The following is a 26,080-nucleotide window of genomic DNA, read 5'->3' on the forward strand; positions in this document are numbered from 1 at the left end:
GGCACAATCTCAACTCACTGAAGCCTCTGCCTCCTGGGTTCAAGTGATTCTTGTGCCTCAGCCTTCTGAGTAGCTGGGATTGCAGGCATACGCCACCACACCCAGCTAATTTTTGTATATTTAGTAGAGATTGGGTTTCTCCATGTTGGCCAGGCTAGTCTAAAACTCCTGACCTAAGGTGGTCCACTCTCCTTGGCCTCCCAGAGTCTTGTGATAACAGGCATGAGTCATTGCACCAGGCCCATCTTTCTTACTAGAATGTAAAATCCCTGTGGCCAGCTGTGTAACCATTGCCTAGAGAGTGTCTGGCAGAGATCAATCAAATGTTAGTTTAGTGCTTAGTGAATGAATGTGAAGATCAAATGGAGTGCAATTAATAAAAATGGTCTATAATCTAGTAAGCATTATTATACAAATACCAGATACCATGATTTCTCTTCTTCTGTTAAGCCATGGCTCTTCTCAAATCTTTGTCAGAATGAAAAGAACATAATCTTCAGCCAGGAACTCTCTTTCAAGTGGGATCCTACCTTCCAGGAACTTAAATGACTTATAGTGTAATGAAAGTCAAGGTTAGCACAAGAGTAGAATTAAATTTCTTACAAAAAAAATGTAAGATACTGTGCATTTATTTTGCTAAGGTCAGTTTTCTGTTTTGCACCAGGCTGTGCTACATAATTGTGTGGATGCATGCATGTCACAAAGAACTATTGAACAAAGGGATCTTTATGGAATTACAGGAGAAGCATGGAAAAAGGGAATTTCAAATAGTGTTTACAAGAAGAGAGACCAAGACTGATGGCCTTGGATGTTCTACAGGCCCGCAATTCCAAAATTGGACTCATCACCTTTATCCTCTTCCCATACCCCCACTCCCCAGCCTCTTTCCCTTCCCAGATCGCCTACCTCAGAGAATGAAAGCACCATGCACCCACCAGCTGCCCAAGCTAGACATCTCTGGGACCACTCTGCACACTTCTCTCCTCTCCTCACTGATATCTGTAACTTCTACCTCCTGAATGCTGTGGAATCTGGCTGCTTCTTTCCATTTTCAGTACCAGTACCTTGGCTATTGTTTCCTCTCACCTGGACTGTTTTAACAATATCCTAACTGGTCCTTGAGTCCTCTGTCCTTTCTTATAGCAATTCATTCTCCACTCTTTCTAGACACACTAATGATCTGGTCACTCTGCTGTGGCTCCTCATGTCCTCTTTAACAGGGAGACAAGACTCCATGTCTCACCTTGGCCACCCTCACACTCACTCTTTAGCCACCAGTCAACTACTGTTAGCTCCCCAAAGGCAGTATGTTTTCTTTCACCCCTGGCCACGGAACACACTATTTTGAATGTCTCATACAATATTTATGGGTCTTTTTTCCCTTGACTCACCTTTATTTAATTATCACTTTTGTCTAAAGCCAGATGCCGCTTCCTCCAGAAAGACTGCCAGAACTTCCCCCGCTCTCCAGAGTCACACTGGGTGCCCTAGTTTTGCAGCCTTAAGAATGATACTTTGTTTTCTTATAATACTATTCTGGTGTTTCATCATTTGTTTTCCAGATTCGCTTGGGAATTGATTCCGTTGTCATGGCCTACCCTGACATTTTTCATTTTACCTTTTTTTCTCTGTCTTTTCTCTTCCATTACTAACTCCTTCTTTGCTTCCTTTACTGTCTCACATTTGCTCTCCTAATTGTTATTATGATACTAGTATTTGTAGTTGCATTTCTTTGTCTTCAGGTTTTCATTGCCCTCACTGCCGTCACTCTCCTCACTTCCTTTGTCTCTACATCAGTCTGTGACTCCCATCACTTTGGGCCACATTCATCAATATTACAGTTTTTAAACTGAATGATTTAATATTTGCCAGCTAATCAATCTGAAGAAGGTTTTGCACCACTTTTGAATTTTCAACTAAAAATTTTACCATCTCTTTCAGGAATTCTCATTGCCATTAGAGTCATCATGATTTGATGAGAAAGAGAAAATTTTCTCCCTGGTTAGGATGGGAGAGAAGAAGGGAGAAAAGTCCAGCCACCAGACCTATTATTATTATTTTTGTTTAGAATCATTCTCTTTTGGTTTCTTAAAAAACAAAAGTCCTTTTCATTAATTTTTCCAAATGTTAGCAAATAAGAGTATATTACCCAGTGACAATTACATCAATGCAGATAGAAGAATATATTTTAAAAAAACCAAAAAACAGAGACATCTCCCAGTCTGGCTTCCAATGGTTACCACAATGACCATACTATTTATGTTCCATGCCCTCTGGTCTTGAAGTTCTTAGTGCGAATTTACGTTGTGGCACACCCTTGCTTTCACTGGTCACTGACTATGTCTGTCAACACCTGAAAGCCTGTGTTAAGTGAATAAACCATGGAGATAATAGTGGATTCCATACTTGATGGGTGTTTTTCCCAATCAGAGGGAATCAAGCAATCTTGTGATGTTATGCATTTGTGTGAAATTAATGTGATTTAACAATCAAAGACAAATCATATATAAAGGAATAGCAATCAACTGTTATCACAATGCACAATTTATCCCCTCTTTTAAAAATTGTACTGCTCTTAGAGTCACTGCAGGTCAAATATGGCAATCTTTGTCCATGAGCCAAAAGGAGGAGACTTTTATATTATGGACTTGTGCATCAGTGGTGTTTTCCTAAATATTATCAATCTATGCAAATGGGATTAATTCTTTGGCAGAAAGCCCATGATGAAGGTACAAAATAGAGATATTAGTTAAGTGATATGAAGGTGGGTTTTGAGTAGACTATTGAAAGACAAGCAGAGGAAGCAAGGTATTATTTATATAGTTATCTCTATTGAATTTGCCTTTTATTGTAAGTGTTTACATACTGTGGTTAATATTAAACATGCCAATGTAGGTATCAAAAGCAATCAGTTATCTTCTAAAAACTTATCATTCAATGGGCATTGAATATTTTCTAGGCACTGTGGTCATGCTGTGGACAAATCATATCATTCAATTCTCACTCTGCTATTAGAGAAGCATTGTTATTTCCAACATTTTTTAATGAAGAAGCTGCAAGTTACCAGCAGAGCTGATTCCTATTTCTTTGATTCAAAGCCCAAGCTCTGAGCCACTCACTGGGCTTTAGTGTCTGCTTCTCTGTGGAAATTCTGGGGTCACACTGACAGAGTCTTCATCACAGCTCCACTTCTGAAAGATTTGGGTTAGTTGCTGACCTCTCTGTGCCTATTAGCTTTTCTGAAAACTGTGCATGACAAGAGAGTCTGATTCATAGGAACATTATAAATCTCAAATAAGCTTCTATAAGGAAAGTGCTTAGAACACAACTGGCATGTAGTAAACATTCAATATAAAGATGTCTATTATTTTTACATAATACCAACATAGGATCTGCCTATATGGGAAAAACATTTAGTTAGCTCAATCTTTGCTCCATTTAAAAATCCTAATTAAAGGAATAATGACTTCTTATTAGCTAGTCAGCAGAGATACATGTTCAGGCAGAGCTGCTAAATTTTGTCAGTCTTTCTATTCTGTTATCATGTGAAGATAGTGTGGTGAAAACGAGGCATTCTTTCCATTTCGTGAAAAGTGAAATGACAACTCAATTTCCTTCATCTACTTTCACCGGGCTTCTTTTGGAAGTTATTGTGAATATAATGGCTGGGTCTTTGCCCAATACATTCCTGTCAGAAAGGCACCATTTTTCTGGAGCACTACAACATAAGTGATGGAATAGGCACTAATCTTGAAGTTGGATCTACCAAAAATTAAATCCTACTTTGGCCTTTCACTAGTTTTCTGAGCCATGAGAAAATTAGTAAAATTGTATGAAATTAAGTTTCCTCATCAATAAAATAGGAATATTTATTTGAAAGCAGCGGTTCTTAGCTGGAGGCAATTTTACCCCTAGGGGACAGTTGGCAATATCTGGAGACATTTTTACTAGCCTCAACTGAGGAGGGGAGGTGCTAATAGCAATAAATGGATAGAGGCCACAGATGCCGCCGTACATCCTACGTTGCACAGGATGGTCCCCATAAGGAACGGTTCTGCCCAGATGTCAATAGCGCCCTGACTTAGAGTGTTGTTAGAATAAGATAAAATGTAAAGCACTTACTATCACACATGACATGTGATAGGTGCTCACGTTCATTAATCCAGCAAGTTCTTCTTCCTCTTCTTCTTCATCTCCCCTTCCCCTTCTCCTCCTCCTCCTCCTCTTCCTCCTCCTCCTCCTCCTCCTTCTTCTTTCTGCCGCTTGCTAGGCATTGATCACTAATGTGAGTTTCTAGGTTTCCCTCTCTGTTGGGCCCAAGTACTGTGATAAACTAATTCACACTGAGATGTCTGAGATTTATTCTTCTCCCAAAAATATATGCAGTTTAAAAAGAAAGTCTTTTAGATCTTGATTATGAGTAAATCCCTGTGATGGAAGGTCAGCCATTCTGGCATCTGGGAACATTTGTTCTTCTCTAGCTACCTATTTGCCCTAGGAGGTAGAGATTAAGCATTGCAATTTTTACCTCCCTTTGCTGATTGCAAGGATTCAGTGAAGCAATACAGGTAAAATGTGTGGCATAGGATAGGTGTTTGATAAATGTAGATCAGTCTTATCACATACATAGTCTCTTTCTCTCTCACTTTCTCTCTCGCCTTTCTGGACATTAGGCATGTGATCGTATCTCAGGAATCTTCTCTCTCCAGAGTACCCTGTCCTGTGTTTATCTTCACTGTAATCAACAATTGACTCTTTTTCAGAGCTTTTTAATTCCTCTTCCCAGATGATAGACTGTCCAGATGTGAAACACTATCCAGCTGATTTTGCTGTATTTACCTTCTGCCCAAGTGGCTTTGCACCTTCCCAGCTGTATATCTGACACCCTTTCTTTCTCCAAGCTGTGTTTCCTCATTGTAAAATGAGGGCCACTTGGGGCCTCTCAGGTCTCTTCGAGGTCTCACACGATTCTCTTTTCAAACCACTGCTGTGGTCATGTGGGTCTGCCAGCACTGAGATTCTGCATGAGCATCCTGATTGGCCTTATCATGGCCATGCTTCTCATGCATTTTACATTTTCTGGTCAACCCTCACTGCTTCCAAGTAGTTTATGACTCATAAATGTTTTAAGATCTTTTCCACCTGTGTTTCTCACAAAATTCACAGGGTTCTGTAGCTCTTGAACAATTGCTCTGAATTTAACTTTTTTTTTTTTAACCAGGAGGATTAATAGAAGTTTAAGTTTGCATTTGCCAATAAACCATAGATTATTGTAGATTTGTTACTCTTGTCACCCAGGCTGGAGTGCAATGGTGCGATCTCTGGTCACTTCAACCTCCACCTCCCAGGTTCAAGTGATTCTCCAGCTTCAGCCTCCCAAGTAGATGGGATTACAGGTGTCCGCCACCATGCCTGGCTAATTTTTGTATTTTTGGTGGAAACGGGGTTTCACTACATTGGTCAGACTGGTCTCGAACTCCCAGCCTCAGGTGATCCTCCTGCCTCAGCCTCCCAAAGTGCTGGGATTCAGGCGTGAGCCAGCCTGCCCGGCCATATATTTTTTCCCTTTTGGAGGAGATATCACATACTGGTTGGTTGTTGAGTATTCATTAAGCAATATTAGCAAATATTATATCTTAATTCACTAGCAAGGGTTTTTTTTTTTTTTTTTTTTTTCATGAACTAATTAAGTGCACACTTCACACACTGGTGATTGCTACCAAGGCAGCCCTGGTAGAACTGAGTAATGGTGGAAGGATACAAAATGTCCCACACATCAGGAAGAGAACCACTGACACTGTATCCTTCAAGTAGTCCTTTTCATTATTTTCAATGGGCAGAGGGAAGGGAACTTACATTTTGTATGTAAATATAATGATAAAAGACATAAGAAAGCCTGAGCTTTTAAGTTGTTCGAATAGCTGGTTACTTTTAGAAGTTATTGAAGGGCTGGAATCACTGGGGCAGTCATGTTTAACATCAATATTTAAACTCTTTCACTCTGTTAATACTTTTAAATATCTCTCATAGAAAATTTTCATGTTTGGATATTGTGTGCACTAAATAAAAAGCAGATGCTTTGTATTTAAAAAGATCTGAGTTTTAATTCTCACCACTTGTCAACTTTATAACTTTGGATCAGATAATTAACCACTTTTAGCTACAGTTTCTTCTTCCATGAAAAGAAAAGAATAGCATCCTAATTGACTAATGAGATTATTACTAATTCACCATTCACTAACAGGATTATTGTGAAGATAAAATTATGTAAAGTGCTGAACACAATAAAAAGACACAGGGAGTTCTCAATAAATAATATCTATTATTAGAATTTCACCAAGTTTCTGGTTTGGAAGAGTTAACTGTTACCTTATTCACTTTTGGAATCGCAATGCACAATAGGTAGCAAGGGAGCTACAGTACATCTTTTAAGGTGTTAAGTCAAATATGTTGGGACTGGTATAGCAAAGCGGTTACCATTCCAGAGAAGAAACAGGTTACCTACAAAGTAGCTTAGCAATAGTAATATTGCCTGTCCCCTAAAGCATTGACCAGTATTAGTGCTAGACTTGCATAGGTGCTCAGAGGATAAAAAGGGTACGTTAAACAGATAGTAAGTGCGTTTACATGAATTTAATGTAGTGTTCAGGACTCTGGTTATAACATAAAATTTACTCCCACTAGATTAAACCAAAAGATAAAATCATAAACCTAGGGATTGGGCCCATTTAAATACTGCTAGATGTAGGTCTCTGTCTCTTCACTATTTCCCAGCTTTGCCTGTCTCACTTGGCTTCTTTCTGACTGAAAGTCCTCCCATTATGTATGGAAGATGGCAATTGGGCTCACATACCCCTCGCTTGGCAACCTCTCAAATCATAGAGCACATATGACCCACCATATTTCACCAGAACAGTCCCAATGAGGACTTGGATTCACCCGTCCTGAGTCTCATGCACTTACCTGAACCACCCACTATGGTCAGGGGGTGGGGAGTACTCTGTTCAAATATGGGGGGGTCGTGTGTGCCCCTCTGAGAAGTACCACCACCATGGTTGACAGTCGTTTAAGGGCAATGTGAAATAGGGAAAGGGAAAGAAGGAGGCTTTTACTGGAAGAATGGAACACGCAAACTCTGTAGTTAATACATATACATTTCATTTTAACAGACAAAAGATGCTGAGATATTGATTGCGAGGAGCTGCAGGCTTTGAAAGACTTGTTCCAATTTAAAAAAAAAATCAGTGAAAAGAAAAATGAAAAAGGAAGTCTCTAGGATGAAGAGGACCAAGTAGGAAAAGGGGTCAGGATGAGCTGCAGAGCCTAAAGTAGGCAAATAAATATGTTTTGTGCAGAAGTAATCAAGTGTGATCTTAGTCCAAAACAGCTGAGACTAAGATGAGGAAATAAAATGAGGAAGAAAGCAAGAAAAACACAAAAATGACTTGGAAAGTGGAATACATGTGTCATCAAGGAACACTTAAAAGAGCAAGGCAGTTCTACAAATCATTGCATTGCTCTAAAATCTAACATTGGAAGCTCCGGAGCTGAGAGGGTATGCCTGATCATTATCAAATAGGGAAATTATATAAATAGGAACCATGGGCTAAATGGTTAAGGAAGTTAATTTTTTACCTAATCATTCAATGCTTTAGGGATGTTTATACTAATAAATTACTGAGTGATGGTCAATTTATATATACACACATATATAATATATATATAATATATACACACATTTTATATATAATGTATATTTTTTATATATATATAACTATATATATAAAATAAATGTAAAACACTTTTAAAGTTCTTGATAGGCCTGTAGATTTTGCCATTTTCCTCTCTGGGTCAGCATGTTTTTGTCATATGTACATTGACTGTCTAGCAACATGCCTAAACATTTTCCATTCTAATGTCTTTTGCATGTCAGAATTTTCAATCCATTTTTCTTTTTGGGTGAAAGGTTTACTCTATCACACACACGTTCACACATTCTAAACTAAACTTTGCTTTCTGTACATAACAGGCTTCCTCCCCCATTCATTTATCATGCAGCTATTCAATGAGCATCTGCTACTAGACGCCCTGGCATGCTGATCTGTGTGTGCCCTGGAGCATGGTCTAGAATTCAGAAGGAAACAAGCACATCCCTTACAGTCTAGTGCGGAAAACAGACATTAAGCCAATAAACCTAGAAACCCACCCATGTTTATACATTATGGTGCTGTGAAAGCAACGGGCAGGAGGTTGAGGCTAGCTTGAAAGTAGAAGGATGCGTGGCTGGTAAAGGGAAGATCACACACAAAACCTTGAAGTATAAAAAATGGCTGGCAGGGCAGGAGCTGAACTGAGGTGAATTTTTTTTTTTTTTTTTTTTTTTTAAATTTTCATTTCCTAGCTTGTGCAGTAGAGCACACATTCCTGCAGGTCAAGAGTGTCTTTCATTTCTTTTGCATCCCTCGCAGGGAGTGTCCTCGTTATTAAGGTGTTGTCTCTCAGTGCAAAACACATCCCTTTATACTCTATTTGTGATGCCAGGACTGGGATTTGGGTTAACCACACAGGCTAACTACACTTTTCCTTTGCCTAGCTGGCTTTCTGTTAGGCTCTGTCAATAGGGGTGCTAGAAGTAGACACTAAAACATGGGAAGAATTCCTTGCTTGCTCCTATCAGCGTCAACTCAGCTTTTGTTTACTCCAAAAGCAGTTGGTTCCACTTTCCCTTTTTTCCCCTCTATAATCCCCAGAGCCAGGCTGATTCAGAGACACCAGCACCAGCAGGCCACATGCCCTCTTCAGATGTCTGGGTCCAACCTCCACACAATGCCTCCTCTAAGATTTAAGGTTCTAATAACTGCATCTTCTTTTACTTGTCTCCTTAGACTTAAGGATGGTAACCACCTCATGTAGCCACTATCTTTGTCTCTTTACTGCTACCTGTTTGCATTTTCACTTTTCCCATATCTGTCTAACCAATACTTATGTTAAATTCTCCCTGTTCAGGTAACTGGTGGGGTGCCTGTGTTCCTGACTGACTCTGATGGATGCATGGATAGTTTAACTGTCTGTTCTTGCCCATACTAACCATCTCTCAGTAGGAGCTCCCACTGGGCCCCTCCAAGGCCAACTGTTCATGAGTAAAAAAGGTCAACTGCAAGCAAGAAGCGATGATTGTCAAGCTTGAAGACAAACTTTTTTCAGAAGCTCTCATAGCCTGCCTATTCCCGATCTCTCAGTATGCAATATCTTTTTCAAGGTTAGCAGAATTATAAAAACATCAATTTGGCCATTATTGACTTTTCAACTGGGATACCAAGAAAGCCTTTCAGCAGCCTCGATAAATTAAATCTGGCCACCTAGCTCCCAGACTGGCAGGCTCCTACATCATTGACAGAGAAGACAGGGAGAAGCAGTTTTCCCAGCTGTTGCAGTAAATGATGTGCATTGTGCTCACAGCCATTAGCAGGTGGAAAATTTGAAGTGTGGGTACATTGCAGAGCTGCCTCTTTTAAAAATGCATAAGCACTTTGTGAGTTTGCTAAGTCATGTTTCACTCAGCTCAGTTTGAATTTTTCATAGAGGAGAAATATTCTGTAGTCTTTCCTCTTTAAGTTCTTCTTTATCAGTAAGAACTGACACAGTGAGGTCTATAGTGGAAGGGGGCCAAGTCTAATCATACCATTTGCTTGATTAGTCCTCAGTTTTTCTAAGTTGTAAAATGCTTGAAGATTTAGGGCTTTAAGGACTTAATATAACTGAGTTTCCTGCCTCTCCCTGTTTAATCCAAAATGCAAATTCTTTCCCATTCTGGATTTGAGTTTATTTGATGTGTTTTCAAGTAAATTTTTATCCTGAAGAGCTCATCCATTTGTGAAATTTTAAGCATTGCACTGTAAAGACTCCTTTTTCTCCAAAAACATTCCCTGTTCACACACCATGTGCCACACACAGTATGTGCTTGTGGTCACTCATTGGTCACACCATTCGTATGCTGAGGCAGACATTACTAAGTACTGAATACACATTTTCCTGATGCATCCAGCTGTAACATCAGTGTCATTACTAATGTGATATTCCAGCTAGACCTAAGAATTAGTTGTGTAGTGTACTGATGGAAGCATTATAATTATACAGCAAGCCCTTGATTTGTTTCCTTCATATGGAATAGTGTCAGGATTGTAGTAGAACAAAGATGTATAACTGAATGGAATACTTAGTGTGCCCCAAATTATGAAACATCTTTTACATTAGCTACCTCATTTAATTTTCTTCAAAGCCCTGTGAAGAGAATACTATTAACAGCCTTATTCTTCAGATGAGTAAACTGAGGCTCAGAGAGTTGAACTAATTTATGTAAGGTCTCATAGGTGACAAATTGTGAAGCCTGACTCTGGCGCCTGAGACCTGCACTGCCATGTTATCAACTTGATACAATTCAACATATGTGTTCAGCTCATTCATTGATTATTCATCAAACATTTATCAAGCCACTCTTATGCAGCAGGCACCAAAAATCATATTCAACAAATTCAGCAATGACTTATTAAAAAACAAGGTAGAGCTATTAGGTTCTCTGACTAGCAACTAGATAATAACTCCTCAAACAGGCAATAGATTTCCTGCTTTTTTAATATCAATAAATCAGACTTTTCTTGGAATGCAATGGTTTTCTTCCCACATCTGGCTAATCAATCGTAACCTATTTTCTCCCCAAATGGAGAGAATTATTCCAGCCAGTATTGAAACCTCAGCAAATTGGAAGCAAAATACGTTGCAATTTGAAGTACCAAGGTATTTATGAGATCGTTATTTGCTATAACTGGGGGGATTCTAGAATACTTTGTGTTACAGAACTGACCTTTCATAGATCTTTCCATACTTTCCAAGACTTGTAAGCACATCACAGTGGTTCTGCAAGGTCAAAGGATCTGGAGCTTACATGTGTCATTTCTGTGTTCTGATTTAAAACCTCTTTGCTTGTAATTAGGTTCTTGGGAAGAGGGTAGTCAGGCAGACAGTGCTCCTAGAAAAGATATGGGGTGGTCATCTTCTCACGTTTGATTATTTTTCAAACTTCACAACGACTCTTCATGTAGGACTACCTTTGGGCTGTAGTACTATTAATCCTATAATATTGGATGAGCTGGATGGGGCCCTTCTGATCCTATCTTTCTTTTTTGGTTTAATATAATATATAGACTTCAGAAGCCATCTCATAAATTATCTTGCCAAAATAAATGGCAAGTAAAACAGTCAAATGTTCTCATAAAATCTTGAAACACGGCAGCATGACAACCTCCACGAGAATTAAGTTGCTCAATTTCCCTTTGATAGTGATAGTGCCCAGAGTAAGTGGAAAGCAATACTTCTGTTTGGTAGCTGGAGGATCCCACATGACATTTAAATACATGATCATCCCAGCAGTTCAGGGAGGAAATAACTACACCATTGCCAGGTTCCTGGCTTGGCACATAGTGAGGGCTTCATGCAATTTTCCACATGAATATACAGAAATCCTTCACATGATGGTGTTTATGTTGTTAAAATAACTTTGGGAAGACTGGGTGCGGTGGCTCACACCTATAATTCTAGCACTTTGGTAGGCCGAGGCAGGCAGATCACTTGAGGTCAGGAGTTCAAGACACACCTGGCCATGGTGAAACCCCCTCTCTACTGAACATACCAAAAAATTAGCTGGGCGTGGTGGCAGTTGCCTGTAGTCCCTGCTACTCAAGAGGCTGAGGTGGGAGAATTGCTTGAATCTAGGAGGTGGAGGTTGCAGTGAACTGAGATCGTAGCAGCACTGCACTCCAACCTGGGCGATAGAGCAAGACTCTGTCTCAAAACAACAACAACAACAACAACAACAAAACCCAAACAAAAACTTTTGTAGAAGTCTCAAGTTTTCTTCTGGGTCCATTGAATGAAATGACTTAACCATGGGGAAGGTGATTGACTCTTGGACAAAAAGACACAGCAATTGCTTCTCTACTGGTTCAGCAGGGTTTATGGCCAAAATATTTTGTAATCTTGCTTTAAGGTAATAGGTGTTTCCCAGCATATATTTCTTCTCTTCTTCCTTTTTGTATTTCCCCTCTCCCTCTTCTTTCTTTTTGTAAAAGCTAAATTCAATTTCTGCACTTTTTCAAAAAGGTTTAAAACCAGATTGTCACTGGTTTGATGTGATTACTTTTCTTCAGTGCAATTCATTGGAACCATTTCTCAGTTAAGTCATTTTGGTATAGGGGTTGCCAAGTTTGGGGAAGCAGAAGCAGATTCTGCCTAGTGAAGGTAAAAAATGATGCCCTCAAAATGTATGCTGGCAGACAGAAACCATTTTCTATTACTGATATTTTCAGTCACCAGCTGGTATATGTTGAACAGTTTCTGTATTGCATGGAAAATGTATAATAGCATGAGATAATCAGAACAATACTGCTATTGTGATTCCTTTTGGCTAATTGGATTGTTGCATTTAGTTTAACAGCTTTAAAAACACAATGATTACTCAGTCACATTTTAGAAAGTGACTTGAAAGAGTGGGTATAATTTAGGAATACTTCTGGAGTTGTGATTTATAGAAACTTTTGTTTTACTTTCTCTTTAAAAATTGTATGGAGATAAGTAGGTATGTGTTTAAATCATTTAGTGTGTAAAGAACAGGCATTATCCAAGAAGATAGGACATAACTTTCCTAATAGTTTTCATTCTAAGTTTTCTCTACTTTGACTATGTTAGAAATGGCAATAAAGTAAGATCCTACATAATGTTACCTATGATTCATGAGAATAAGATATGGTGTAAACCAAAATGGGGTCTCCTTTAAAACTATATAAAGGTACTACATTATCCTTGTCCTCAACATCATAAAGGAATTTGTTCTCTTTATTTTTATGGATTAAGTACAAAGAATTGTAGAAGTGCCCAGCATGTAATACATGATCAGTAAATAGTATTAAGTTTATGACTCCAGGAAGACTGTGGTTGTTCAGAGGGTGGCAGTGGGGGGCAGTGACTTATTTTTAGGAAGTTGCTTTGTGCCATGATTGTGGACTTTTTTTTTTTTTTTTTTTTTTTTTTCTGGTTCATGGAGCCACTGTGCATCTGCAACATTGCTCTGCCTTCAAATTGCTAAATGCAGTATTATGAGTCAAGACTCAGAGGAATGGGAGAAGAGGGACTCACATTGGCTGAAAAAATGACACAGAATATAGTTTATCATATAAATGAAAAGCTCACTGGCAAGACTAGCTTCAGGTGTGGCTAGATCCAGATACTTAAAAGTTATAATACGGCCTTTTATTGAATTTCTACATTGTTCCTTGGCGTATTTGCTCTATTACAACAATGGATACTTCACTATGCTCATATTAAGGAGCTCATGGCCTAGTAGCTAATATGATATACAACAAAATGTAATATGTGCTATAATAGAGGAACTTACAAAGTAGAACTATAATTCAGAGAGGAGAAAAAAGCAAATATGTCTGAGGAGAGGTTAACAAGAAATTCAGAGAAGTTATAACCTGAAAATTGTTTTAAAGTAGAAGCAAAGATTTTACTAACAAGGATACTGAATAAAATGGTTAATTGGTATTGTTATGGCCCTTGGAAGGTCTGTATTCAAATCTCAGCTCTGCCACTTTCAAATTGTACAAACTCTGGCAAGTTTCTTAAACTCTTGGGGTCTTAGTTTCCTTATATGGAGACTGAAATTGAAACTACTGAGTTAACAGAGTTTTCGTTAAGGACCAAGGAGCTGAGAGATACCCAGATAGGGACAGGCACAGAGTCAGTCCCCCTTCTCTGGTTACTGTCATTCTGTTTTGATAGCGTCCTCCTGTTGTACCTGACTGCTGTCACTTGGAGCTTTTCATCAGCTATGGGAAATCGGCTCGCTTTTATTGAGAGTTTACTGTGAGAGAGATACTGCATTAAGAATTTTGACTTATCTAACTCCTTCCTGTAACTCCAGATAGTAGGAAAATTATTACCCTTAAACCACAGACGAGGAAAGTGACTCTGAAAATCTAAGGAATGTGCCAAGGTGACAAGCTTAATAAATGATGTTAGCTGGGTATTTCTGACTCCCGTGCTCATGGGCTCAAACATTATACTATATTTCTTCTTATATAGCATGCCATCATTAATTTCCTCCCCTCATGGACTTGGCTTTTGGCTCCTGTTGCAGCCCACCCTGGGTACCACCCCACTTTTTCTAAAAGCATGGTTCCATGGTGCTTCTCTTATATGTGTTTGTGTGTATGTCCAAGTGCTATACTGCTACTCCAACTGACCTGGCTGGCAATAATCCTTTGGGTCCTGTGCTTTCTTTTCAGGTGAGCCTTCCAGATGGTCACCCTCACACTGCGATTGCTGCTGCAAGAATGGCAAAGGTGACAAAGAAGGGGAGAGTGGCACGTCTTGCAATGACCTCTCCACATCCAGCTGCGACAGCCAGTCTGAGGCCAGCTCTCCCCAGGAGACGGTCATCTGTGGTCCCGTGACACGCCAGACCAACATCCAGACTCTGGACCGTCCCATCAAGAAGGGCCCTGTCCAGCTGATCCAACAGTCAGAGATGCGGCGGAAAAGCGACTTACTCCGGACTCTGACTTCAGGCTCCAGGGAATCGAACATGAGCAGCAAAAAAAAAGCTGTTAAAGAAAAGCTGTCAATTGAGGAGGAGCTGGAGAAATGTATCCAGGATTTCCTAAAAATCAAAATTCCAGATCGGTTTCCCGAGAGAAAACATCCTTGGCAATCTGAACTTTTACGGAAGTATCATCTATAAGGGAGGGCTGGGGGTGGGAAGATAAAAAAAAAAAAAAAAAAAAAAAGAAGTCTTCATTTTGAAATTAACCTCCTAAAAGGAATTCATATTTTAAAGGAAAAAATACAACTAATGATGCACATTTCTTAGAACACAATAGTCCATTGATATACTACTGCCTACTTTACCTAGTTCACCTTAACATGTAAATCCACAGGGTAGATTTCTTTCTAGATGTGGAAGTACAAGAAAATCTTTTTTAGTTATTTGTTTGTTTACTTGGTCCCATGTGCTAAGTATCTTATATATAATGAGAGTCAGCTATATAAAAGTAGCTGAGAGGCCTTGGGAATCGTTTATCCCAAACCGGGTTTTTTTCTCTCATCTTCTACCTCCCTCCTTTGAATGAGGGTATGGTAAAAAAAAGATCTGGCCCAATGGCATAAGTTTGGAATTTTAAATTTTGCTTTTTTCTTTTGTTTATGGGGTAAGGGGGGAATGGCAGATTTATATGACTTTTCACTCAAATCTATATGTGCCAGTTTATATTGACTCTGTATGCATGAGTATTTGTGCAACATAAGCACAACTAAGTATGTATATACACACTACGCACACGATGCCAGGGCCTAGACATCCCAAGGGCTGTACTCCTGCTCCCAGCAGCCCTCTCTTAGAACATTTCAGATGGATGAGCTTCTGATTCTTTCTTAAAATTCTTTTGGGAAGATTTCCCAACCTTTCTTCACAACGCTTTCTAACATCAAATGACCCTCATCATCAACAAATTGTATTCCTTATTTTGAAATTAATACCCTCAGGCTCCATTTTACTGCTTTGCTCTTTGTCTGCATTAAGAGAGGATGAGGAGAGCTGGTCAAACATTCTTTGTGTTAAAAAATCAAACATTCGTATTCGCAAAATTTTCTGCTAAATGACCCCACACTCAGCCTTCTCTACCCTGAACTAAATTATCACCTTTCTCTCCATGTTTTCAGAGTTCTTACTGCCCACAGTTTAATGGTGTGGCCTTTCCACATAATCCACATTAAGTTCTGTGTTCCTGTGTTGTGGAACTAAGGACAACACACAGTACTCAAATAAGGGTCCGGTCTTTTGTTTGTTTTAGAGAAAGTTGTATTCCACATACAATCTAATAATTTCTTATAAAAATTTTAAGCTACGAAGCTACATTTTTACTTGCTGGTAGCCTTTTTTGTTTGCCTTTGGGATTCGGGGTTTGGCTGTGCCCATGCTAGGGTTTAGCTGTGTCATTTTTATGATGTTTGCAACAACCCAGCAAGGTAACTGAAGCTCCAAAGTTAAGGTTTCAGATTTCTAAATGAAACAATCTTTTTCAATTACATCCTGACCAGTATAGACACAGCCAAAAAGAAACCGCTAATAGCCATCCATCCATGTAACTCTGTATTTTACTAAGGTACCAATAGCTCTTTCATAGACTTGTGCTACATGAAGGTTGAAAGACCAGTTTTTATTTTCAGCATTCCTCATGCATTTCAGTAGTAACCAAAAATTGATTTGTCAATTATTAATTGTGTGCCAAGCACTCCTAATTTGTTTCATTGCGTGTGTGTGCATGTGTGTATGTGTACCACAGGTAATAAAGGCAATTGGATGATATCTGTAGGAGGAAAACAATGACTAATTTCTTCCTTTTAAAATCTTTCATTGATGCACATTTATTATGTAAGAGGTTCTGTCTTGATTTCTGTTCTTAGTGATGATTAGTATATGAATATTTTTCTGAATTTTTGTAATTCTCGCCTTCACACTTGGATGACAGGCTCAGCTAAGTTTTCCTTGTCCTGAAGGTTTGAATGGAGTTTAAAGTTTTTACATAAGTGAAAAAGAAAGTATATCTTGGGAGTTGAGTTGTCAAGAGAATTATAATTTATGAATTTAAGTGATGTTCTTTTCTGTATTAATATATTAGCAGATATTTGATCTTAACTACAACATAGCTTTGTTTGTAAAGCCTACCAGTATGTCTTCATTATTTTCAATGTTTCTTGATAGCACATAAAAATACCATCATCCTAATAACAGAAGATCTTGCAAAGAATCACAGAGCTTAATGGGTCAAGAAGTTGAATTTGGGGAAAATATCCTGAAACTCACTTTGGTCATATGATAATTGTGTTATCACTGGAAGTGCTGTCAAAGACTTTGGTGTCTAACTAAAATGGCCAAAGTTCCAACTTCCTTAAATTTCAGACCTGACTGTAATGGCCTCAAGATAGAGAGATACCCTCATAAGAATTAAAGAATTAAGATGATAGTCAACCCAATATTTCTACTACATTCTTTAAACAGGAAATTAAACACTGCAAAAGGAGTGTTAATGGCAGTGTTCTTCTGACCCCTGAACTGTCATCAGTTTTCTCTGCTCTGACATTCCTTATATACCCAGTGAACAAAGCTAGAATAGAAAACCTGTTTAAAACAATCACAACAGCAGTATTTTTATTTTGGGCCACCTCTCGGCTGGCACCCATCCCATAGTAAAATATTCAAGTAACTAAGACAATAGCATGGCGTTTATTTGTGTGAGTGTTGGTATAGAGATGAACATAGACCTGGCCAGTAAAAGGCTCTGAGGAGGCTTAAAGTACCTAGTTTGAGTGGAGTTATCAAGTGAGGTTCAGGTAGCCTGCAACATTGGAAATGAGTTCTGGGTAAGTGAGTTATAAGAGTACATGCTCTAGTAACTCTGGTAGTCACTGTGACTCGGGCATGTTTCCCTGAAGTTAAAATAGTTTTTAGAACTTTTTGTTTAATTCTGAACAAAAAATGTTTGTGGTTTGCTTCTAGAACATTGGTTATGACAAGGGCCATAAATTGCTAATATAAAGAAAGTAGTAATATCAAATGGATACAATGAATGGGGAATCACATGTATGGAGCCCCAACTTAGATTGCCTTCTGGGAAATCCCACTAAAATCCAGTGAGCTTGGGGAGATCATTCTCTAAAGGTATGTGAGTCGTCTAAAGTCAGAAACGTATTTACAAAGTCCTTCTACCCACTATCAAAAGTGAACTGATCCACATTCAGCAGGAAAAGGGGAAGACAGGAATATAAAACTACTAGATCATATGGTAGTGTGATTTTCTTTCCCCCGCTAGGAAAAATTGCACTGAAATGCTGTCAAAAAATAATGAAGTGAAGTGGCTTCCAATATATGCACTGATGTTATCCTTTGTATTTATAGGCACAGTTATCTTACTGAAAATGCATGCACGGTGAATTAAAATAAAAGGGGGAACAATGCACAAATAATAAGTTTTCCCTTTGCTCTTTATTCCTTCATAGTTGTATCTATTCCAACCAATTCATTTTGGGGGAACACATTTATTAAAGGGTGCTGACATGGAACTTTTCTCTTTTCAGTTAGCCTTGTTCGATTCAGAGGAACCTTTATCCATCGGCACAGATGTGTTGCTTGTTCTGGGCCCCATTACTTCCTGTGCTTCTGGATTACTTTTGCTTTCCTGGGCTTTAGATTCTTCTCTGAATATCCTTTGTTGGTGTCAGACAAAACATGCTCCAATGAGACAAAAGGAAGGCATGTATGGTGTTTTGCAGAATTACTTGACACCAGCTCCCACAATGGGAACCAAATTTTGATTCTTATACATTTTCCTTTGTTGCAATTCCAGCCTTCCAACTTTGTATCTACTATAGAGTGGATCTGTGAATTTGAGTGCTGGTATTTTCTGCCACTATATACTATGCCATGGAATTTGACTAGCCTTAGTCTTCTAGATGATCTTTACTAGAATTAATAAGATTCTTTCTGTGAATTTTTAGGAAGAATTCTTTGTCACCTCCACCTGACACACCAATTTTCAAAAGAAAAACGAAGGGAATTCATTTTTCCTTATGGTGACTCTTTGGCAGATAAACGTTTTTGCCAATTTGCATGCTGGGTTACGGGTTTAGCATGGGCCATTTCTCTCTTTAATGTCTTGGTATTATTGGCGTCTGGCAATCTTGATGCCCCACATTTTTAATTTATTTATTTTCTTTTATATTGTCAAAATAGCACACTAGAGAAAGAACCAGAGTGAACATTCGGTATCCTGAGTTACAATGGAGTTACATGTCATTTGTATAGAACTGTATAATGATTAATATCTGCAGAGAAATTAGACCAAATGAAACCTGCTGGCATAGGTTTGATTTATATTGCCTTCATCATTCTGGTTTCAGACGACATGGTTATTGCTCTCTACCACTGCTGAAAGAATAGAGTCTTAAACTTTAATAATCACAGCCTTGTGATGCAAGCACAGAGCTTATTTGTTGGAAATGCCTATTATTCTCATCTTGCTGTATATGTTGGAATGGAGATTCTTTTTCCAGTGATCTCCATTGCAAGCTTTTTAACAGTGTTTTTTAATACTCAGTATGCATAAAATTCATGTGTAGCACTTGTAAAAATGCAGATTCCTTCAACCTATCTTCAAAGAGTCTGATTCGGAAACTTGAAGCAGGGCCAAGAAATTTGTATTTTGAGCTAGTCTCCTTAATAATTTTGATGAAGATTGTCTATAGACCTTATTTTGAAAAATTCTGCTATTTAGGGAATATGCAGAGACCAACAGTTCCTTTACTTCTTAGAAGCATTTCCTCATTTTCTCTTACTTCCTTCCCACTACAAATAAGTCAAAGCATGCATTATTCATTATCTTAAGAGAAAAAACCCAAAGAAAACATCCTAAGACTAGGGCAGAATAGATTTTCATGAATTCTTTGCCATTTCATCTGCTGTATGTCAACCATAACCCTTTCTCCATATTGTGTGTGTATGTGTATGGGTTTTTTCCCAAAATAAAAGCCTACATTATTATAGTCTTAGCTCTGGGTAGATGGGAGCACATCTCTGAGTGAGATGTATTCTAATGATACCCAACAAGAAATAAAAATAATGATCTTTCCCAAGGGGAGTTGTTTATTTCTAGGCCCTTACTTAGTATGAGTAGGAGGAAATTGAAAGTGACCCATAATTTAATGATGTATATGGCCCCAAAGGTGATTCCATTAACTGCACATAAAATATAACCAAAATGAATATGGAATGATTAGTGAATTCAGCTACATTTTACCAAACAAATCCTGTGCCATTGAACTGCTAAATTTGTCCAATTTGACTCAATCAGGACTATGAAGCTCTCAGATAATTGAAGATCATGAACCCTGACATTAACTAAAAACTTGAAGCCAAACTCATGTTTGAGAATAAATGCCAAAAAAGAAAAAAAAAAAAAAAAAAGAAAAGAAAAGAAAAAGAAAGCAAGAAAGAGTGAATTCAAACGGCTTTCAATGATCCAATTGACTCTATTCATTTAACAGAATAACTGGATACATACCAAATTCCCACATTATAAGAAAGATAAAAATAGAGATCACGCTTGTCATGATCATGAGTGAATATGTGAGTAAATATTATTGCCAAAGGAAAGTGAAGTATGCTTAATGAAACTGTTGAACATGAGCAACTAATTATGTTAAACTGGCCAAGATTAAAACAAAAATGGTTACATTTGATAGAGTTTGTTGCCCTCTCTCCTCTGCTTCCTAAGTGGGATTCCTTTTCTGTCCCAGCTTCCTAAGGTTCAAAAATGTTTCTCTTGTTTGTGAACAAATTTTGTTGCCAATTAGGTAAAAAATGTTAAGTTCCCAGACTGTCATCCTTGCATTATTTAGGAAATTTACTTTTAAAAGGATAAAGAAAAATGTGCCTGGCCTAGCAACTATCAAGGGCTTGTCCTGGAGGAGGGCGGGGGTAATCTTCCTGTTAATCAGCTTTGTAAAAGCACTTATATGCCAACCAGAGGGTTTATTAAGTCTCTTGTCTCCAGCAACCTCCTCCATCTTATCAGTTTATTTTTAGAATTGACCTTTAGATAATTTACCTGCATTTGCACAGTGAAAAATCAACATAACTTTATATTCTCTTCCTGCTGACGTGGTCTCCATTCATCACAAATGGAAGCAGAACTGATGTTTAATAAAGTAATGAGAGTTGCTTTCAAATTATATCAGTGTGCATGTGTGAGTGTGCACATAACCATGTGCAATTTTTAGGTTTATGTCAGTTCAGTGGATAATGTGTGTGGGAGTGCTATCTGAGTGTGTGGAAAAAGCCTTTGGTTGCATAGTTTAACAGCTTTTTATTTCAGCACAATAGTTTGTCTTTACTGTGGATGTCAGTCCTTGAGAATGTTAAGTAAAGCTGGTCTCCTCATGTGGAATTCAAACAATACTATTTTCTGGGGAAAACTCAAACTCATATCCACGTATATAGTGAAGAGTGGCATCTTATTCAAAAAAACAATGCATTTTTCAAAGCTAAAATAGACATAGAATACACATTAATCATCAGTAGTCTTTTTTAATTGCAGCCAGTGGTCAGTGGTATATCTACACCTTTAGGTGAGAGACAGAAAAATTTCAGGAAACTCTCCTTGATTCATGTGGGTTATGTGCATTTAAGGCCATGGTTTTCAACCAGGGGTGGTTTTGCATCCCAGAGGTCTTTTGGCAATGCCTGGAGATATTTTTTGTTTCATGATTTGAGGGGTGCTACTGACACTTGATGGGTATAGGCCAGAGTTGCTGCTAAATATCCTACAGTGCACTGGAAAGCCCTCCATATCAAAAAGTTATCCAGCCCACAATGTCAATAGTGCTTAGCTTGAGAAACTCTAAATTAAGCATGGGTTTAAATTTGTCAAGGCATTTTTTTTTTTTTTTCTGTACCATATACGGAAGTCTTCCAGGTCAAGAAATAGGATAAAATAGAAAAATAAAAATCAGAACCAGTTTAAATGTGTAAAGGAATTATATGTATGGAAATTATTTGAAGTTACACGTAATTATCTCTTTATACACATGTGAAAGCTGAGATTTAGAGAAACAGGAAACTTTTTCCAGGGATCTGGTAGTGATGAGGAAGGCCTGTCGTTTACGTGTCTTATCTTCTTCTACTTCAGTCTTTCTGCTTCAGAAAAATTATACTTCAGGGATGTTGTCAATCTTTTAACAGCTAAATGCGCTTGTTGTGAAGCACTCTGGGATCCCTTTCAGTTTACATGATCCTGTTAAAGATGTTTCCCAAGCTGATCAACAGTAGACCACAAGGTGCTCTCAGAAATGAAACCAGTAAGGGGGACAAAGTGTTTAGAGCAGGCCAACGATTTCATTGTCTGTAACTGCTTATCATACACTTTGTTACTTTGAGTTCAATATTCCCTCACTGAGGATGGTAAAATCTTATTGGAAAATATGTTTCGTAGACTTACACAGTGGGGGCTCCCATGTTCTTGTTTCCAAATGTGACAAAGTCTAAGCACAAGTCCTGGCTACTGAGCCTTATTGTTTAGTTTACATGTACTGACTTTATTAGAACACAAAGCACATTTGTGTCTGATATGATTTGACATTTTTCTTTTAATTTATCATACCAACATCCCAGGGATGGAATAATGATAGGGTCGTTCTAATTCCATTTTATGCACAGGAAACTAAGGACCCAGAAAGTTTAAATCAGTCATTTATTTGTTCGTTTATGCATATATCCAGCAAATATTTGTTGGGTACATACCATATATAGGTCACTGTCATGAGCATTATAATGTCTAAGCAATCAAATTTGGAATAAAGAACTTGAATTAAGTTCATTCAGATCCTAGACTGACATTATTTCTGTATGTAGTTCTGATCAATATTCTAGAATTATGGTTTAAATATCAAGTTATAGATAATATATATTACAGATTTATTATTATGTACCAAAAACTCTACTAAGTACTTTTCATGCCTTATCTCATTTAATCCTATCATAATCCAGTGAAGTAAGCCCTACCACTATCCTCTCTTTACAGATGAGGTCAGTGAGGCTCAGAAAGATAAAGTAGCACATAAAGGCTCATAGCTAAAAAGTGGCAGAGCCAGATTTTCCTCTGAGATTTTTAAACTCTAAAGGCTGCTGGCTCAACCATCTCATTGTACAACCTATTCTCTCTATTCTCTGAACTTTGCCTGTTTCTACTCTCTCCTATTCTAAACAAGGTGGGATCTCAGTCTGACATCCTTCCTAAAAGTCATCAGTTTTATTTTTTTTAATTGCAAATGCCATTAGACTTGCATCTGCCTAGGAGGTAAAGGAAGGGCAGATTTGCTACAGGTTGTACTTTATGCCACAAAAATTTTCAAGGGGGTAATAATGTTGTAGAACAAGTATCTGGTGAGCACTGACATCCTAAGAAACTCACCATGATAAGCTAGCTTCCATGTCAGGAGAAAATGACACCTGCAATTGCTTGCTGTGCTGCATACAGGTCACTAGGGCAAGCTTCAGGGGAAGTAAAATAGGTGTATGAGCATGTTTATGTGTGTTTATATATGAGTGTATCTATGTCTCTGCTATTTTCATCTTTTGGCTTGTTAAACAAATCTCAGTTTTTTATTCAAGACAGGTCAAAAGTCCAAATGTAATTAACTGCCCTCAGCATCTCATTGTTACTCTTATAAGTTGGGAAAAAGAGAAGCAGCTTTAGAAAAGAAACTTCACCGAAATATGTGCATGTGTGTGAGTGTGTATGTGTGTGTGTGAGAAGTGTGTGTATTTATGTGTGTTGTGTGTGTTTATGTGTATATATGTACATATGTGTGTACATCTATCTTAATGTATATATATACATATCTATATAGCTATACATATGTATACACCCATGAACAAAGCTCATAGCTTAAAACTTTGGAATTTTGAGTTTGGAGAACTTATTATTATTACAATTTATATTTGGTTTCCTAGATGGTCTAATATAGTTCTAATTTCCAAAATTCTCTCCCACTAAAAGTGTATATATTTATTTATGGTGCCGAGAACATTAAAAAAATATTTAGATTTAATACCTATGGATAATAAACCAAAAAGAGTGCATTTAAGGAAACACCAAACTTGTAAAAACTGGCTCTCTTATCCAAACCATTTGTTGGAATTTCAAACTACATGTTTTCAAACTTCTTCATTCAAAAACAAACAAACAAAACAAAACAAAACAAAAAAACAAAAACAGAAAAAACCCCAAACACTACCAAATGAACAGTCATAATGTTTAAGAAGAAAAAGAAAAATGTAAGTGTATGATAGCACAAATTCAATGGTTATTGTCCTAGTGGTGCTTCACTTACCTATTGGTTAATTTATTATATCCTGGTTAATATCACTTTATCACTTATGAGGGTTCCTGTGTTCCTACATGATTTGTTGGTGCAGCTAATTATCTGTTTAATTATTAAAGCTATAGTAAATAATTTATAATATGCATACTGTAAATAGATACTAAAGGTCAAGGGCACATTGTAATAAACACAAATTTTTAGTCTCCTGCAAATAACCCTTAAAGCCTGTTTATACAGTACCCAAATACTCGCTCACGGAAAGAACAATGTAAATCAAATACAAGAAAACCTTACTTACCTATTTTGGCATTCTACAGACATAACAACCAAATGACCGAATTTTGGGCATCTTAAGGATACAGTAAGTTTTGTACTCATTCATAGCCATGTGCTTTGCATATTATTGGGGAATGTGGAAAATATTTAAAGTCAACTTGTGCAAACAGAGATTCCCTGCTGCTCCTTGGGATCAGTTTGTATGCACACAAGCCCATGCCTTCAACTGACAGTCCTAGCACAGATCCCTCCTCCCAGAGATCTGTCAGAAGCACTTGTAAACTAATCAAGCACGGTCACTGAATCCTTTTTTCACCAGCCTTCTGCAGATGTTGTCTTAAAACATAAGAAAGAAAATCCATTTTTTTAAAGCAATGAAATGTTCTAATTAGGTTTGAGAACATTTGAAGGAGTGATTGTTTTCTCCCCAAAATTTTGGAGCAGAGGGGAGGTTTTACATCATCCTAACTTCATGTTCCTCTGTCATTTTATTTTATTTATTTATTTTTAATTCCAAAGGAGAAAGTTGAATCAGGAGAATTTGTCTTAAAACATCCTGTTTAGTTTAGAGATGGACAAACTAATGTATTTTTGTAAATCATGGGTGGCAGATGTCAAAATCTCTCATTAATTATCCTGTTTTTATCCCTAAGGAAATTGATTCATGAATTATTGGAAAGGTATTCTAGTTAAAACACACAGAAACACAAATTTAGGGGAGCTGCACTTCAGAGAGTCCCACTGTAATCTGTTAACAGAATCTGCTTTAAATGAGTCACTCCTGAGATCGGCAATGACTCCCAGCTTAGTCTGTAAAATCAGGAATCTTGGTGTTCGCTGAAGGAACTTAATAATCTTAGTTGAATTCCTCTTCCCCATGTCTTTTAAAACCAGAGCACTGGGTCGAACCTAACCAGCAAAATAATTTGTCCAAATTAAATTGATGTGTTTACATAATATCAGCACCACCCTTTACACTTTTAAAGTTAAAGACCCTGTTGATCAGGTTACCTGGAAATCTCAAATGCATCTGACCAGGGATTATCAAGCTCCTCGTGACATCTGTTTCTGATGCAATGAATGTGATGTTACCACAAATAGAGGATTCTGAATTTTGCTGGTACTAATGCTGAGTGGTGACTTACTGGGGCCTTGCTTATGTTACCTTTTCCTGCCCTCATTCAAGCACTTGATGACTTGGGTCAGTTTGTTGCACATTGATGAATAACAAGTGACACCCAATGAAATTACCTCTTCTCCTTTCCAATACAGTTCACTTGTACATAAATGTAATGTCAAATTGTTTACAGGTTATTTTTGTGTGTAATTGTGATAGCAGATTTAGCTCAAACTTTAAAGGAATTTGTTTACTGACTGGTGTTAAAATGAATGTGCTTATTACAGTATAAACATCATTAATTATGGACTCACATGAATGCATGTCTACATGTTGTCAGTTCTCAGCAGCTCGGTTATTCAGCAAAAAGTCTGCAGTCTGTGAATAGCAAATATACATAAACTACTGTGACTCTAATAACTCAGTAACTGTTTTTACCTTGGGATGTAACACTGTAGATCTTAGCCTGCTGTATTTCTTTCTTACCTATTTGTTTTGCGAGAAAAACATAATAGAAAATACTACTACTAATTGTCCCAATGGAATTGCACATCATTTTGGCAATCATTGGTTCACTCAGAAGGCAACTGCCTATAGATGGAACAGCCCTGAGCAACATATAAATATATACATGCATATCTATGTATGCAATATCTACACTGCAAATTACTACCATCTATTCTCACTGCCAGTGGA

General features: G+C 37.7%; 1 protein-coding gene across 6 annotated transcripts in view; it reads left to right on the top strand.

Moving 5' to 3' along the window:
* KCTD16 (potassium channel tetramerization domain containing 16) overlaps nt 1-19,227 on the top strand; it is a 313,564-nt gene extending 294,337 nt beyond the window's left edge. For all 6 annotated transcript variants that reach the window (XM_017960003.3, XM_031666513.1, XM_021939825.2 and 3 more), the window contains one exon: nt 14,343-19,227. In XM_017960003.3, the coding sequence (XP_017815492.1) occupies nt 14,343-14,797 (455 nt within the window). In that variant the 3' untranslated portion in view covers nt 14,798-19,227. The remainder of the gene's footprint in view (nt 1-14,342) is intronic.
* Nucleotides 19,228-26,080: the final 6,853 nt, after the last annotated feature.

Source organism: Papio anubis, chromosome 5 (genome assembly GCF_008728515.1).
Source record: "Papio anubis isolate 15944 chromosome 5, Panubis1.0, whole genome shotgun sequence".
NCBI classification, from domain to species: domain Eukaryota; kingdom Metazoa; phylum Chordata; class Mammalia; order Primates; family Cercopithecidae; genus Papio; species Papio anubis.